The sequence below is a fragment of the Sardina pilchardus genome, chromosome 7, assembly GCF_963854185.1.
Source record: "Sardina pilchardus chromosome 7, fSarPil1.1, whole genome shotgun sequence".
NCBI classification, from domain to species: Eukaryota; Metazoa; Chordata; class Actinopteri; order Clupeiformes; family Clupeidae; genus Sardina; species Sardina pilchardus.
The window spans coordinates 31,670,092-31,685,941 of record NC_085000.1 but is presented as its reverse complement, the minus strand read 5'-3'; the positions used below and the strand labels follow the sequence as shown (position 1 = coordinate 31,685,941).

The window sequence follows — 15,850 nt, the reverse complement described above, 5'->3', positions numbered from 1 at the left end:
GATCATACAAATTATTCAAAGAACTTTAGAATAGCTTACATCATCACTGGAAAGAAAACTCGATGTAGTGGTAGAAGACATCTTGAATGAATCTCGACCCATTCAACTTCCCGTAGTTCTAGCCATCTTGCAACGCACATTTAAAAATGCGTGGCGCTAGAGTGTGCATGCAAAATCAAATTTAACCACTAGATGGGAGCAAAAACTACATAGTGTACATTTAAAATACGGAACAAAGAGCGTCCCGTATCTGTTCAATACGGAAGAAGACTTTAACTATTACTTATATATTTCTTATAACGAAACGCGAAGAAAAAATACGAGGACTGACCATCTCGTTTCTCCGCGTTTCCCCCAATACCATGGCGACAAAGAGAAATAAATATGATTTGACATTTAAGCTGATTGTTGACAAATTTGCCACACAATTGGGGAGAAGCAGCGGACAGGAACGCCACCACAAGCAAGCACTTCTAGCCCAAATTAACATGGCAACGTTGCCTATGACTAAAGTGTCTAAGTAGGCTAGTCCTACTAATATTACATTTGATTGGTAGCATGTTTGTAGCGCGCCAGTTTACCCATCCCCTACATCAAAACAGCTTAGAATCAATCAAAGAATCAGCTGTGTCGGCGTTAGGCTGTAGGCGATTTTCTATAACCATTTTCATTCATTTCAACAATGGTTCATTGAAAAGTCGTTTGAATAATTTTTCGCCAGTCATCACCTTCATTGTAATGATTAAATGAGATTAAGGAGTCGACTATTGACGGATATGCGGTCTTCATCATTAAATGCAATTGAAATACGGGATGAAACTTTCTGCCACCTGGTGGTTGTTTGGGTACATTGCCTTAGCCTCGAAAAAAATCGGCTTGACGGCCTGCGGGATCTCTTCGGGAGTCCCGCGGGAGAAGGTGCATTCTCAACCCGTACCCACCGTATCAATCAATTGAAAGGCATTCGTAAACGCCCAACCAGCGGCGCTCGGGGAGCAGTGAGGGGTTAGGTGCCTTGCTCAAGGGCACTTCAGCCGTGGACTGGTCGGGGATTGAACCGGCAACCCTAAGGTTACAAGCCCGAAGCCCTAACCAGTAGGCCACGGCTGCCCCAAGGATCTGAGAACTCACCATAGCAGGGCTCAATCGGAGGGGTGGGATAAACGGTTGTCTGTCAAATTCCCTCTCCAAGCAATAGGATAGCGCTAAACAAATCATCTTCTTGTTTTCAAGTAGCAGGATGCTTGACGGTCGCAGCTTCTGGTCGCAGGTCAGTCGTCATTATGTTAAGCCCACCTGCCGACTCTATACACAATGTGTTTAGCCCGAGAGAAGTTACGTTGAGGCAGCTCGCAAGCCAACGGAGAGTTGCTAGACTACCCTGGTCAAATTAAGAATGAAAGGCATTCGGAAACATCGGCACAGATAAGCGGAGCCATGGCCGCACACACACGGAGCAAGAAGTGCACACGTTAGAACAAGAGGCCGGGCACAGTTATGTAGGCTATGTCTACATGCTATGACTTTCCTCTCTCATTTTTGATGGTCTTAAACTCTCCAGAGGCTAACTTCTGTTTGCATTCTTCCATGTAAGCACGGCTCACAACTGCACTTACTGTAGGCTACGTGTTTCGTTGTCGCATGCAATAGAAAAATCTCGTGCACAGGAGGAAATGTGTTAGGCTATGCTGTTAGGATCAGGAATCAGGATAATCAGGATAATCTATTACAAACCTATCACAAAAACGAACATCAAGTGAAAGAAGTTGTTTTTCATTTTTCATTTCAAATGTCTGATCGCGCTGATGTGTCCAGGTCCGACCCGAGCCCGAACATAAATTCAAAATATTTGTCCGACTCCGACCGAACCCGTCGGGTTCCGATGCTCTACTCTGCATTTAACCGAATTAGTGAACACACAGCACACAGTGAAGTGAATCACACAACCCAGAGCTGTGGGCTGCCTGCCCAACCATCGATGCTCGGGGAGCAGTGAGGGGTTAGGTGCCTTGCTCAAGGGCACTTCAGCCGTGGACTGGTCGGGGATTGAACCGGCAACCCTCAGGTTACAAGCCCGAAGCCCTAACCAGTAGGCCACGGCTGCCCCAAGGATCTGAGAACTCACCATAGCAGGGCTCAATCGGAGGGGTGGGATAAACGGTTGTCTGTCAAATTCCCTCTCCAAGCAATAGGATAGCGCCAAACAAATCATCTTCTTGTTTTTAAGTAGCAGGATGCTTGACGGTCGCAGCTTTTGGTCGCAGGTCAGTCGTCATTATGTTAAGCCCACCTGCCGACTCTATACACAATGTGATTAGCCAGAGAGAAGTTACGTTGAGGCAGCTCGCAAGCCAACGGAGAGTTGCTAGACTACCCTGGTCAAATTAGATTTGCTGCTGCTAGAGGTGTCTAGATTTCTAGGCTACATTCCTGGGTTTTTGGTGAGCTGGAAATGGACATCAATGAACTTTCCAGACCAACCTGCTGAGATTGAGATTTTTCTAATTTGAAGGTGGTAGGTTGTGAATGTGGATAAGGGTGTTGCTGTAAAACTATGTTGTTAAGGGTGGTGTGCTTGATTGTGTAGTGGAGCAGTGGAGTGAGATGTGTCCTTTATGGTTAAGAAAAAAAGGTCACACTACTACCATTGTTTAGGAAACTTTAGGCAAAGTGATGTATGTTGTTCCTAATTATTCAATTACACAACACACAGAGAAAGAGACAGAATACAATTCACCATGTAAAGTGCTCATGAAAAGTCAACACATTTTAACATGACAAAATTCTGTTTTAAGCATGAAATATCCATGAAGACCTCAACATTTTGCTGCTTTGAAGTTTGGCCCAGCCTGTCCCCAAGTATCCAGTTAGTAGAAGATTAACCAGTGGAGTCAAACCATGTCCATGACTGACCTGAAAGAAGCACTGAGGAAAACTCTTGATGAGTTCTCGTCAGCAAGCTTTAAGAGGTTTAAGAACCAACTGAATGACATGAGTAGTATCGCATGGGGAAAGCTGGAAGATGCAGATGTAGATGACACTGTGAACCTGATGGTGAAGATGTACAATATGAAAGCTGGGGACATCCTGTTAGCCATCTTGAAGAAAATGGAAAATAGTGATTTGGTTAAGACCTTGGAGGAAAGTCTAAATTGTAAGTATGTTTGTTGTCTGTGTGGGATCGTTTTTCACTGTCATTCATTATGCCACTCATTTGCTGCCCTCCCCTGTCCACACACACACACACACACACACACACACACACACACACACACACACACACACACACACACACACACAGCCCTCTCATTGTCAGTGTCCATCTCTTTGTGTGCTCTTTTTTCTCTCCCTGGTCTTTCTATCTCCAAAGCTTTGGCAGCTTCAAGTGGTGGAACACCTATGCAACAGCAAGGAGAAAGTAAGTATTATGCACTGCCAAATGTGTAGTGTAATTTGTCACATGGTCAGGTGGTCTATAGAGGGATGCAATTGAAAAATGTGAACTTTGTCCAGCATTCTCATAGCATGAGTTAAAATGACAATTGCAACCGATGGGAAACAACATTTAACAGTGTAGAATACCCCGCCCCCTAGAATTTATCTGCCACACCCTGTCTGTGTCAACGTATTTGTAATTTAAACACAAAGTGATTAATGCTGGCATTATCATTTGCTCTCAGGAAAAACGTAAACCTACTGCAAGCACATAAAACAGTTTGCTTAAGCTGTCCAATATATGTCATTATTTGTGAAATATCTGAAAAATATCTGTAAAAAATATACATGGCCTAGACTTATTATACATGTTCACTACATTTGATATAGTGGTTCAGCTGTTGCGCGTCAGTACATTGCGCGCGCGACCTGAGTTCGCATCTTACCTCTCCATGTCACTTTTGAGTAAGAGCAGGCATACCACACACAATAGGCTAATTTAGACCCTAAATATATTTTGCTTTGCATCGAGTGGCCAGGAACACAACATCAGTTTAAATAATAGTTCCACGCCATTATTTAGTAGGGTTATTTCCACGTTTCACTGTAGTCAGAAACAAAAGCGTGTTTGTAGCATACGGGATTAGAATCTACAATGTTTCATTGACAAGCCACCTGCCTTAGCCACTGTACTAATGAACGGTATGCTCAGTTTTAGGGTTTGCAAATATGATAATAGTAGGCCTAGCCTATACCAAAACGCAAACCAACACGCAAATTAACACAAGTAGCAAGAATGAGCCTAACAGGGGAGTCGGTCTTTTAATTTATATTAGCCTACAGCGCACAATCTTACAAAAACCAGCAACTTAGTGATTTTTGGTTGGGCGCTTGTGATTTTTGGTTAGGCGCTCCTGACACTGTCAACATCACCAACCGGAACTCCCAAGGTACGTGCAACCTTTAATTCAGCTCTTCAGAGAAAGAAAAATAACATTCTGTGTCGATAAGCAATAGTGTTTTTCAACAAAATTACGTGCCAGCCAAGTCATTTTGTTGTTTTGGTTGAGTTATTGTGAATGTGTAATGTCAAATTTATGTGTAATAGCAGATGACTTCACTGGGCTTATGTTTTTCACAGTGTATAACAATTCATAAAATATTCCATTTGATCAGAAGTCACCAGACTAATTACTTAGCTGTAACTTTCTTCACTTAAAATGTAATACGAAGCATTTTCTGTGCTGGTCTATTTAAAGTCCTGATTCCTTTTCTGTATGCAGAGCATCTTGATCAACAGGCCCTCCTGCTACGTCACAAGGACAATATGAAGAAAAAGGTTCAATACATTGACATGGGGAGGCAAGGGAATGAAACTCTCAAAAAGATCTACACAGAGCTCTACATCACAGAGGGAAAGTCCGAAGAAGTTAATAATGAGCATGAGATATTGCAGGTAGAAACAGCATTCAGAACACAACCAACAGAAGAAAAAAGGATCAGCTGCAATGACATATTCAAGCCCAGACAGAAAGTTGTTATCAGAACTGTTCTAATGATGGGTATTGCTGGAATTGGAAAAACATTCTCAGTCAAAAAGTTCATCCTAGACTGGGCTGAAGGAGAGGCCAATAGGGATATACACTTTGTGTTTATGTTACCTTTCCGGGAGCTAAATTTGCTGAAGACTGAATATAGTTTACACGAGCTCCTGTGTGTGTTCAACTCTGAGCTAGAACAGTTAGGCGATTATGCAAGTGTGTATGACAATCGCAAAACAGTGATCATCTTTGATGGTCTGGATGAGAGCAGAATGGATTTAGATTTCAACAAGGAAATCATAACCTCTGTTACCAAGGCATCAGTAGATGTTTTGATAATAAACATAATTAGAGGCAAGCTCCTGTCCACTGCTCGTGTATGGATAACTTCTCGACCAGCAGCGGCCAATCAGATTCCCTCAGATTTAATTGACCAATTCACTGAAGTTGGTGGATTCACTGATGTGCAGAAGGAGCAGTACTTCAGAAGCAATATCGACAATGAAAAGCATGCAGACAACATTGTCTCATACATCGAGGAATCAAGGACTCTTCACATCATGTGCCACATTCCAGTGTTCTGTTTCATTTTGGCCACTGTACTGCAGAAGATGCTGAGAGGAAATGCCCCAATGAAAGAAATGCCCCAAACTGTCACAGAAATGTACATATATTTTCTACTCATTCAGATGAAAACAAAAACGAAGAAATATGATTTCAAAGATGAGACCGATAAGAAACATGTTTTAGATTTGAACAGGGAAGGGATTTTGAAACTAGCTGAACTAGCTTACAGATATCTGATGAAGAGCAAAATTTTGTTCTATTCAGAAGACCTGGCTGAGTGTAAAATTGATGTGAGTGATGCTTCTTACTCTGGCATGCTCACTGCCATCTTTAAGGAAGACTCTGTGTTCTTTGAAGAGAAGATCTACTGCTTTGTGCATCTGACCATCCAGGAGTTTTTTGCCGCACTTCATGTGTTTGCCTCCTTTGTGAATAACAACGAGCAGGCCATAAAGGAATTTATCGGAAAAAAGGCCATGTTATGTTCAGTGGATGAACTGCTGAAAAATGCGGTAAACAAAGCTTTGGAAAGCAAGAGTGGACACCTCGACTTGTTTGTTCGCTTCCTTCATGGCATTTCTCTGGAGTCAAATCAGAAACGTTTGGTTGGTCTCCTCAAACACACGCACATTAGCCCAGAGAGTGTGGAGAAAACCATTAAAAATCTGAAGGTGATGCAAAGGCCAAATATCTCCCCTGAGAGGTGCATCAATCTATTCCACTGCCTGGTGGAAATGAACGATTATTCTGTTCAAAAAGAAATCTTAGCTTTTGTGAAGGGAGAGCCAAATTCAGTGAGAAACCTCTCACTAGTTCACTGCTCAGCCTTGGCTAATGTGCTTCTTATGTCTAAGACGGTGATGGATGTGTTTGACTTGAAATCATACCCTACCTCTACAGAGGGTCGTAGGAGACTGATACCAGCTGTGAAATCATGCAAAAAGGCTCGGTGAGTTGGACATGAATTTCAGTGGGATAATCACATGCTGTTAAAAATGTATGCTATTGCAATGCCCTGCTCACATGAATGAATGAATGTCTTTATTGGCATTGCGTTTCAATACAATGAAATGCATATATAGAGCCACTCTAGAGTGCATCATAAACACATAAAATCCATATCACAACAAATCCATTGCAAAATCTACACACTCATCCACACACACACACACACACACACACACACACACTGTAGTGTAGTTTTATTTACAATAATACTTGTTTTTCTACGAATTGTATGATTTTTCCCCTTCAAACCAAAACATTTGCTAAATATTTTAACTATATAACATACATTAATGATTTAATATTACATGGTTGTAATATGGCATGCAATTTGTAACTGCCTCTTTTTAACCCCTCTTGTAGACTTTCTGACTGTCAACTAACAGAAATGTCCTGTGAAGTTGTGGCCTCGGCTCTGCAGTCTACAAACTCCCTCTTAACAGAGCTTGACCTGAGTCAGAATGAACTGCAGAAGTCCGAAGAAAAACTTGTGATTGCTCTGCAGAGTCCAAAATGTAAATTAGAGACACTGAGGTAAAATATTTTTGACGGTTTACAGTTTTTGCCTGTTACTTGAAGACATTTTGCAAAACTTCGCTCACTGTGCCAAAACTCTACACACAAGTAAACATAACACAACACTAGGAAATATACCTTTCACATCTATGTCAAATTGAAACTCTACTATCAGTATCTAAACTCTGCTATCAAAAACCTAACAATCCTTTGTCAAAATATGACTCTATGTGAACAAAATGAAACACACTTGCATCATATGCATACACTTGCAAATCAGGAGGAATACACTAGTCTACTTACAGTTTTTCTCAATTGTTTACACACAATTTCTGGTACTTGAGACACAATTCCCATAACATGTAGCTCATGCACCAACCTCCTGAACCGATTCTGCTGAACTATAAGCACAATTTCTGCTTTACACTCAAATTGCAGTTCTATAACACACTGTTTTCAAAACACTACACACAATTCTGTGCATTAGACACAAAGGAAATGTCTTGTTTTCACAAAGAACACACTGCCATTCAAATTCTAAAGCTAACTGCCCTACCATGCACACTGACTCATCAGATGGGCAAACTCCTGTCACACAGTCTTACAATTAGCAATCATTGCTTTAGTATTACAGTAGTACTACAGGCAGAGGCAGAGCCAGAGGAGTGAGAGTAAGAGGAGGAGGATGGGGAGGCCAAGGACCGTAATCTCTGATGAGATCCAAGCCACTAGAACATTGCAGTGCAGCGTATCAATACAGTACTGGACAGTACAATACAGCTCAATGAGCACAGTAGTACAGTATTGCCTGTGGGCTGTTCTGTAGGACTGTAAAAATAAAGTATGTTTCAAGTATTTGGGGAAAGTAATCCTACTTTGTATTCCTACACAGTTTACAGTATTTTACTATTTGTTTGGCAGCCGAAGGATTACCAACACAAGGGCTTCTGTCTCCTGAACAGGAAACTGAAATCATGAGCATTGTCCTAGAAAAAACGGCATAACATTACGGGAAATACAAAGACAAATAATATAAAACAATGAGATATTTCAAAATATTGATAGGGTAAGCATATCAACTTACTGTATCAGCTTATCTACTGTTTGTAGTACTGTTTGTAGTGTAACACTGAACAAAAAAAGGCCCAGTCATTATAATGAATGGAGAAGAAGTGTTTTCAATTCATCGCAGTGTTTTACACTGAGCACAGCAGTGTTCAACTGGTCCTTGTAAATGTCTTGATATATGATGGTTTGTGTGTGTCTCTTGAGAACAAAAGAGCATTTTGAGGAGAAATTACATTGTTTTGAAGGTAAAGTGTCATTTTGCAGGAGAATTGTGGAGTTTTGCCCATTGTGTGTGTTGTTTTGGATTTGTGTGTAGAGTTCTGAGAATATGAGGCATGTTTTCAGAAAATGTGTGTTAACAATCGAGAAAAACTGTAATCTAAAACATATTTGCTTGAATACATTTAGAAAAACACTCATTGTGCCAAAACTCTACACACAAGGAAACAATGACACAACACTGGGAAATATACCATTCACATCACCATTTCCAATGGCTAAACGAATGGGCTTTTTTTAGATGGCTGATTGGTGTTCAGTTCTGCAAGTAAGTGCGTTCAGGTGTCTATTTGAGCGGTTGCAATTACCCGATGTGAATTTTGGATACATGTGTTTAACATGGTACTCTGAGATTTCATTTTTGAACGAAGTGTCTTATGTATGACATAGAGAGTAGTATGCAGGACCAAGTGTGTTGCATAAAGGAGTAAGTGTGTTGCAGAATTGCAACTAGAGTGCAAAGCAGCACTTTTGTTTAAGGTATAGGTATTGGTGTTTGAGATATGGCAGCAAAACGTAAAGTTGTGTTACTTTAGTCTAAGCATGGGTCTGTAGTGTTCAAGCAACTGGCAAAAACTGTAACACATATTTGCTTGAATACATTTTGCAAAACTTCGCTCATTGTGCCAAAACTCTACGCACAAGTAAACATCACACAACACTGGCAAATATACTATTCTCATCACCATTCACAATGGCTAAACTGAGGGCTTTTTGTAGCTGGCTGATTGGTGTTCAGTTTTGCAAGTAAGTGCCTTCAAGTGTGTATTTGAGAGGTTGCAATCACCCGATGTGTTTTGTATTGTGGATACATTGTGTTTATCAAATGGTACTCTGAGATTTCCTTTTTGAACAAAGTGTCTTACAGTATGTATGACATAGAGAGTAGTATGCAGGACCAAGTGTGTCGCATAAAGGAGTAAGTGTGTTGCAGAATTGCAACTAGAGTGCAAAGCAGCACTTTTGTTTATGGTATAGGTACATGTGTTTGAGATATGGCAACAAAACTTCAAGTTGTGTTACTTTAGTTTAAGCATGGGTCTATAGTGTTCAAGCAATGGGCAAAAACTGTAAATATGTTGCTTATTAATCTGCAATAACACAGATACCAGACAAAGTATGCAGTTACCTGACAAGGTCAGTGGTCTTTCATACGAAGCCCTCTTCTTGCCACCGATATTCTTCCATCTCACCTTTTCGTAGGTTTTTGCAGCCATTTGCCCTTTTGTCTTGAGCACCATTAGCAGTTCTCTGGCAAATCGAGTGGTACCCTCTGCTCTTAAACACGCTATTGTGCAACCTCACCTGAAAAAGCCTAGCCTTGACATAATGGATTTGAAAAATGATAGGCCCATATCTAAACTGCCCTTTCTCTCAAAGATCTTAGAAAAAGCTATTCTGTCACAGGTCTCTTCCTTTTTGAACATCATTGACCATAGGATCCTTTTTAAATCCTTGGATGTTGAAGTTGGTCTGCAAGGGACTGTGTTAAATTGGTTCAGATCGTATCTAACTGATAGATGTTTTTAGTGCATTTAGGCCATGCTTCATCATCATCTGCTCCCATTAATGGCCTGTACAGACTACACAACTTTTTTGTCTTTCACGATTATCTTTTACGATTGACCATGTCAGACTAGGCGATCAGAGATTCCCCAAAAATTCTAACATGCTAGACTTTTGATCGTAACGTTGTAGAATGACGCAGACAATAAATTGCGTGTCGTTGAACATGTCAGATTACAAGACGCTTCCTCCTTCGAACGTCGTTCCCGACTTTGAATATTCGGACCCAACAATCGAAATTTGTCGGCCACGACACAATCGTGGCAAAATCAGGCTGAAATCGTGTAGTCTGCACAGGCCATAAGTGTGGGGTCCCCCCAAGGTTCTATTTTAGGGCCTCTATTATTTTCATTATACATGCTTACACTGGCCCCTGAAAATTCCTACCCATTGAGCAACCTTTTTCTCTGTCTCAATGACATTAAGAATGGATGTCCAACAATTGCTTACAGCTGAATGATAATGAAACAGAAGTGATCATTTTTGGACCACCAAACACTGTCAACATTGTAAGCAACGCTCTTGACCCTCTGTCTGTTAACCATCACAGTACAGTACGTCAGTAACTCAGTCAGTCCAGCAAATACGTAAGAAAATGCTTATACATTAGTCTGAGCTTTAAAAGATAGCCTACAAATAGAAGATAAGATATACAACTATGAATGTACGTAGGCATACGCGCCCTACGTACATAAATAGGCTACGACGAATTTCAGCTGAAAATATTTTTTACACACGTAGGCCTGCCAAATAGAACAACGTCGCAACGTTCAAAACAAACTTGCATTTTACCACTGTAAATCGCCTCCATAGACTATGCATGAAAATGAAAAATAGTTATTAAAATAAATCACATATATATAACATAGGCCTATTGCACATATATAAACTATATGTTTTATGGTAAAATATTATTCTCATGCCCGACTGACAGGAAACCCTTGCGACATCTGCTGTGAGAAAAGAGAATAGCAGCCTGGACAAACATGGCCGAACGTGAGACAACATAGTGTTGTCACATAAGTGAGCGCAAAATAGCTCTAAACTAGCTTGTACCGGTGTGATTTTGATCATGTAAAAATTCTGGGTGATAAAACATGCGTATTTAGGAAAAGTGAATGTAGGGTCCTGGAATTTAATCGAGTGAAAAGATTATTTTTTATTTTTTTGTAATCACTTGCGGTCAAAAGACCGCAGCCCGGCAGTTCTAGGTATATCTAGGTCAAACCTACACGGCGCTTCTAGTAATACGCGTCAGCGGTCAAATGACCGGCGCTTGGCGCTTCTAGTGTTAAGAACCTCTGTGTTTTCCCAGAATTCTCTTTGACTTTTAATAAGCAAGTCAATAGTGATGTCAAGGGAAGCAGCTAAGAATGATAGCAAAGCTTAAGTCATTTCTCTCTTACAGTGATTATAAGTCCTTATCCATGCCTTTATTTCCTCAAGGTGATTACTACAACTTACTGTTCTGGATGTAGGTTTAACTAAATCCACCTTAATTGTAGGGGTGTGATATTGTTAGGATATTGTTATCTGGAGCTAAGAAACGTGACCACATATCACAGTGTTGTCTAAACTGCACTGGCTTCCTGTGGGACACAGAATCAATTTACTGTCCTCCTAGACCTCTTCATCATCATCAGATCATCTTCCCAGTGTCTTCTTTGTGTTCCTTCTGCTTTCCTTAAATTGAAAGGTGGCAGTGCTATTCTCTGTCTATGCTCCCCATCTCTGGAATAGCCTTCCTGATGGTGATAAATCTGCCCAAATATCAGTAGTTTGAAATCCAACCTAAAGACTTACAGTACCTCTTCTCCCTTTAACACTCCCTGATCCCTTCACCTCTTCCCCAAATTGTGTCTGTTATTTGAACTCTTGAAACTGACTTGCCGGCGAATTTGGATTTCACCTGGCAGCCCAGGCTGGAAACCTGCACATCTATCTCCCCCAGGCTTGTGCACAATTCCGAATTTTAGAATTGGCCTCCATTCAATTCATGAGTTGGAATTTGAATTGAATTGGCCCCACCCTACAGGAAACTGAATCTGAACTTGAATTGGAATGACAGGAAGTGGAATTCAATTCATGGTAATTCAAAACAATTCAAGTCACATAACAGAAAGAATGTGTTGAATCATATCTGACATATTTTGTGAAACGTCATTGTTAAATACTACCCTTAAAATATATATATGAATTTCTTTGAATTTCATTGAATTTCAGTTCTACTTCCTTTAATTCATTTTCGAATTGTAATTCTGCATCCTGTTATTGACCTCAATTCAAATTCAATTCAAACTCAAGAATTGAATTGGAATTTAGGAATCATTCTCAATTCAATTCTGAATTTTGCCTGAAAGCTTGATCTCCCCTGCTTCCTGTCCACAACCTTTGGGTCCAATCACAAACTAGCTTATCCAAGAGACACACTGGCTCGTTGGTCTGATTGGTTGAAGGACTATCCAAGTGTACAGAGTCATTTGAACGATGCCCATTGATCACGCCTCTTGTGCAGTAGAAATAAAGCGCAGACTCCCCATACTAATGTTCAATCTTACAAGATTGAGTTTAGTATGGTGATAGCCAGACTAGCCATCTTTGATATTTTGTTATCTTTGAGATTTTATGTTTGTTATTTTCTTTATTTAGCATACAATATCTTCTTCTATTATTGATGTTATTATTTATTTTATTTATTATTAATTTTGGGGCAATGCTGTTGTTTTTTCTGCTCAATGTGCTCAGTGGGGAAAATATACTGTACATAACCTTTTGTAAGGCAATGGTGATGAGATTCATGGGGTTCAATAGTTTGCAAAGCACTGCACCTTCAATGATGTTTTGGACTTTGATGTCTGTACCAATTGTTTTCCTTCACCATCCCTCACATCATAACAACTCTACATTCTCATATCATATTGCAGGCTTGTTGGCTGTGGCCTCACTGAGAAGTCTGGAGGTATGTTGGCCTTTGCTTTGTTGTCAGAAAAGTCTCACCTGAGAGAGCTGGACCTGAGCAAAAATACTCTGGGGAGTGGAGTGAGGCAATTCTCTGAACATGTGAACATGCCCTCTAAGCTGAAGCTGAAGCTGAAGAAACTCAGGTTGGCATTATTGGATGAATAGCTACAGTTTTGTCCTAAAAAAAATGTTAGGGCTTGCTGGCTAATTTTCTGAAATCCTCCTCATCATATTTAAAACAGTACTCATCGTACTACAAATATATCACATTATGAATTAACTACAAAAGCATGTATTTGTTTGTCTCAAAAGTAACCATTTGTCAGTGTGACTAGAATGTAAAGTTATTTTGGCATTGACCGAAACCTAGACAGCCAAAGTGCTTAACAATGTCAGTATAACATTTTTTATCTTTTATTTCTAAATGTGTGTTTTACGGGAGTATGCTTTTCATACACCCTAATTAATTACCAGAATACTGCATGCCTCCAACAAACTGAATATTATTATGCATAAAGTTGAATGCTATTAATTACTGTGACAAACGTTTTGTCATATCAAATTATGTACACCGACAAATAGCCTTGTTCATGATTTTCTGACACAAAAAATGTAAAAAAAAGAATGAGAAAATGCTATTGTAATGTGCATAAGTAGCAAGATGATGTGAGGTCGAAAAGTTTTGAAATACTGATCTGAGAAACATACCAAAATGACAAAGAAGACATTGACATGGAGCACAGTGTAATTCTGACTCTGGTTATAAATGTGTAATATCACAGGTTTATGTACTTTATAAGTGTTATACTTGGCTGATTTTGATTAAAGTATTTATTTGCGCTGACTGCCACGTCAATTGTTCTTTACAGGCTTGCTGACTGTGGCCTCACTGAGAATGGTGGGGATATTTTGGCCTTTGCTCTGCAGTCAACAAAATCTGCCCTGACAGAACTGGACCTGAGTAAGAATACTCTGGGCGATTGTGAAGAAAAACTGCTCTCTCAAGCACTAAATCCACGTTGTAAGCTGAAGATGCTCAGGTCAGTATAATTACTCAACAACATAATCAACATCAGCACTTGGGCTCTAATTTATATAACATGCAAGGAGGCAGGCATTATGTAAATACAGTCGTTCACCAGGCAAAATCTAATTCTGATTTTATAAATATCTGTTAATTTTATTTTAGTTCATTATTTAGTTGTATTTCATCTTTTGGTATTCAATATTTGATTTGCTATTTGTATTACTTTTTTTTGTATCTATCAGTATGTTATCTATTATTCTATTTTAATCTTATGTGTTATTATTTAGTATTCTAATTTACTATTTTACTTCTTATTTAACTTTTCGTTTGTCTTACATCTTATGCATTACTGTTTTTATCTCTTTTGTTCTTTGTACCCCTGCCCAGGGCCCGTATTCACAAAGAATTTTAGGGCTAAAAGTAGCTCCTAACTGGCAAATTTAGGGAGGAACTCCTAAAAATAATGGGCGTGTCACTCCTAACTTTATGACTCCTAATTTTTTTCACTAAAAGTTATTCACAAAGCATTCTAAGCCTAAAAGTAGCTCCTAAGTCTAGGACAGCGTAAAAGAACTCGAGAGGACTTCTAACTCACTAAGACCTATTCACAACCCGCTTTTAGTGGCATTTCACGTCGCGATGTTTTGAAATGACCGTGCAGTGCAGGAGCTCGCTGTCATGCAAGGGAATAAATGTGCATTGCAACTAAGGATGCAAATGCAATAATGCCACCGACAACCAAAACCACCATTGCATGTAAACTAAATGTAACGTCTTATTGTGCCTAATTAAATTAAATCGCTTCTCCTCTTTGCAAATATAGGCTACGTGTTTTCATACAGATTAATTTAAAACATGTTGCAAATATACTGCTCCAGTCCATAGTGTTTCATTAAGCCTAGGCTTGCTTTACTCTTTATTCATTAAGGCTATGCCTATTTATTCATCATCTTCCATCCTTCACAGCCCGACATAGCGCACGCATTCTCACCAGCTAAGACCTAACACCTGTCACTCAACTCGTCATTGTAGGGGAGGTTTGCCATCATTCCCGCGTTATAATCACCAGCCAATCAAGGTGGTCACTTTCATCAAGCTCGTGCATGAGTAATGACGTCAACCATAGCAACGAAGACTCACTTTTAGTTTAGGAGTGGGCGTTTCTCCTTACTAAAAGTAGGTCTGAAAGGCTTTGTGAATAACTTTTAATGGAAAACTCCTAACTAAAATCTTCTAGCGCGATTTAGGAGTACTCTTAGTGGTAAGATAAAATGCTTTGTGAATACGGGCCCAGACCATTTTTAGATTGTCAACTCCTAACTGCCTATTGTAAAGCACTTTGGGTCAACTGCTGTTGTTTTATTTGCTATATAAATGAAGTGACTTGACTTGACTTAACGCCATGAGCATGGTATTACTCACAAAATGGGTGGGTCAGCGTGGAACCTCTACACACAAGGATGTTCTCAGTAATTGAAGTCCTTTGAAGGCATACCACTTGTGTGAAACTTGAGGACAGACTGTTTTTTAAACCTGTAAAGTCAGCCTGGTTGTAATGTCCCTTGTAATGCTTATTTCACCCTTTCCTCTCTAATGTCTTACAGACTTGCTAGTTGTAAACTGACAGAGAAATCCAGTGAGAATATAGCAAAAACCGTGAGTGTTATATTATCCCTGACAGAGCTAGACCTGAGTCACAATGACTTGAATATCATTGGAGTCTATCATCTGAAAAGAGCATTATGCTCTGACAACTGTAAACTGCAGATATTAAGGTTGGTTTTTGACATTTTTTTATATTCACTGATGTACTTCTGATGAAACTAAGTTTATTTGCCACCTACTACTCACATTTTTGCTTGTGCACAGGCAATAGCTACATATT

The 15,850-nt window shown here is 39.7% G+C and overlaps 1 protein-coding gene across 3 annotated transcripts in view; it reads left to right on the top strand.

Annotated features, from left to right (window-relative positions):
• The window catches only part of LOC134087962 (NACHT, LRR and PYD domains-containing protein 12-like), a 30,721-nt gene that overhangs the window by 10,069 nt on the left and 4,802 nt on the right, over nt 1-15,850 (top strand). For 2 of the 3 annotated variants that reach the window (XM_062541831.1, XM_062541833.1), the window contains 7 exons: nt 2,796-3,418; nt 4,344-4,385; nt 4,719-6,492; nt 6,912-7,082; nt 12,902-13,081; nt 13,808-13,978; nt 15,570-15,740. In XM_062541831.1, the coding sequence (XP_062397815.1) occupies nt 2,899-3,418; nt 4,344-4,385; nt 4,719-6,492; nt 6,912-7,082; nt 12,902-13,081; nt 13,808-13,978; nt 15,570-15,740 (3,029 nt within the window). In that variant the 5' untranslated portion in view covers nt 2,796-2,898. The remainder of the gene's footprint in view (nt 1-2,795; nt 3,419-4,343; nt 4,386-4,718; nt 6,493-6,911; nt 7,083-12,901; nt 13,082-13,807; nt 13,979-15,569; nt 15,741-15,850) is intronic. The other variant, XM_062541834.1, reaches the window with a different exon arrangement.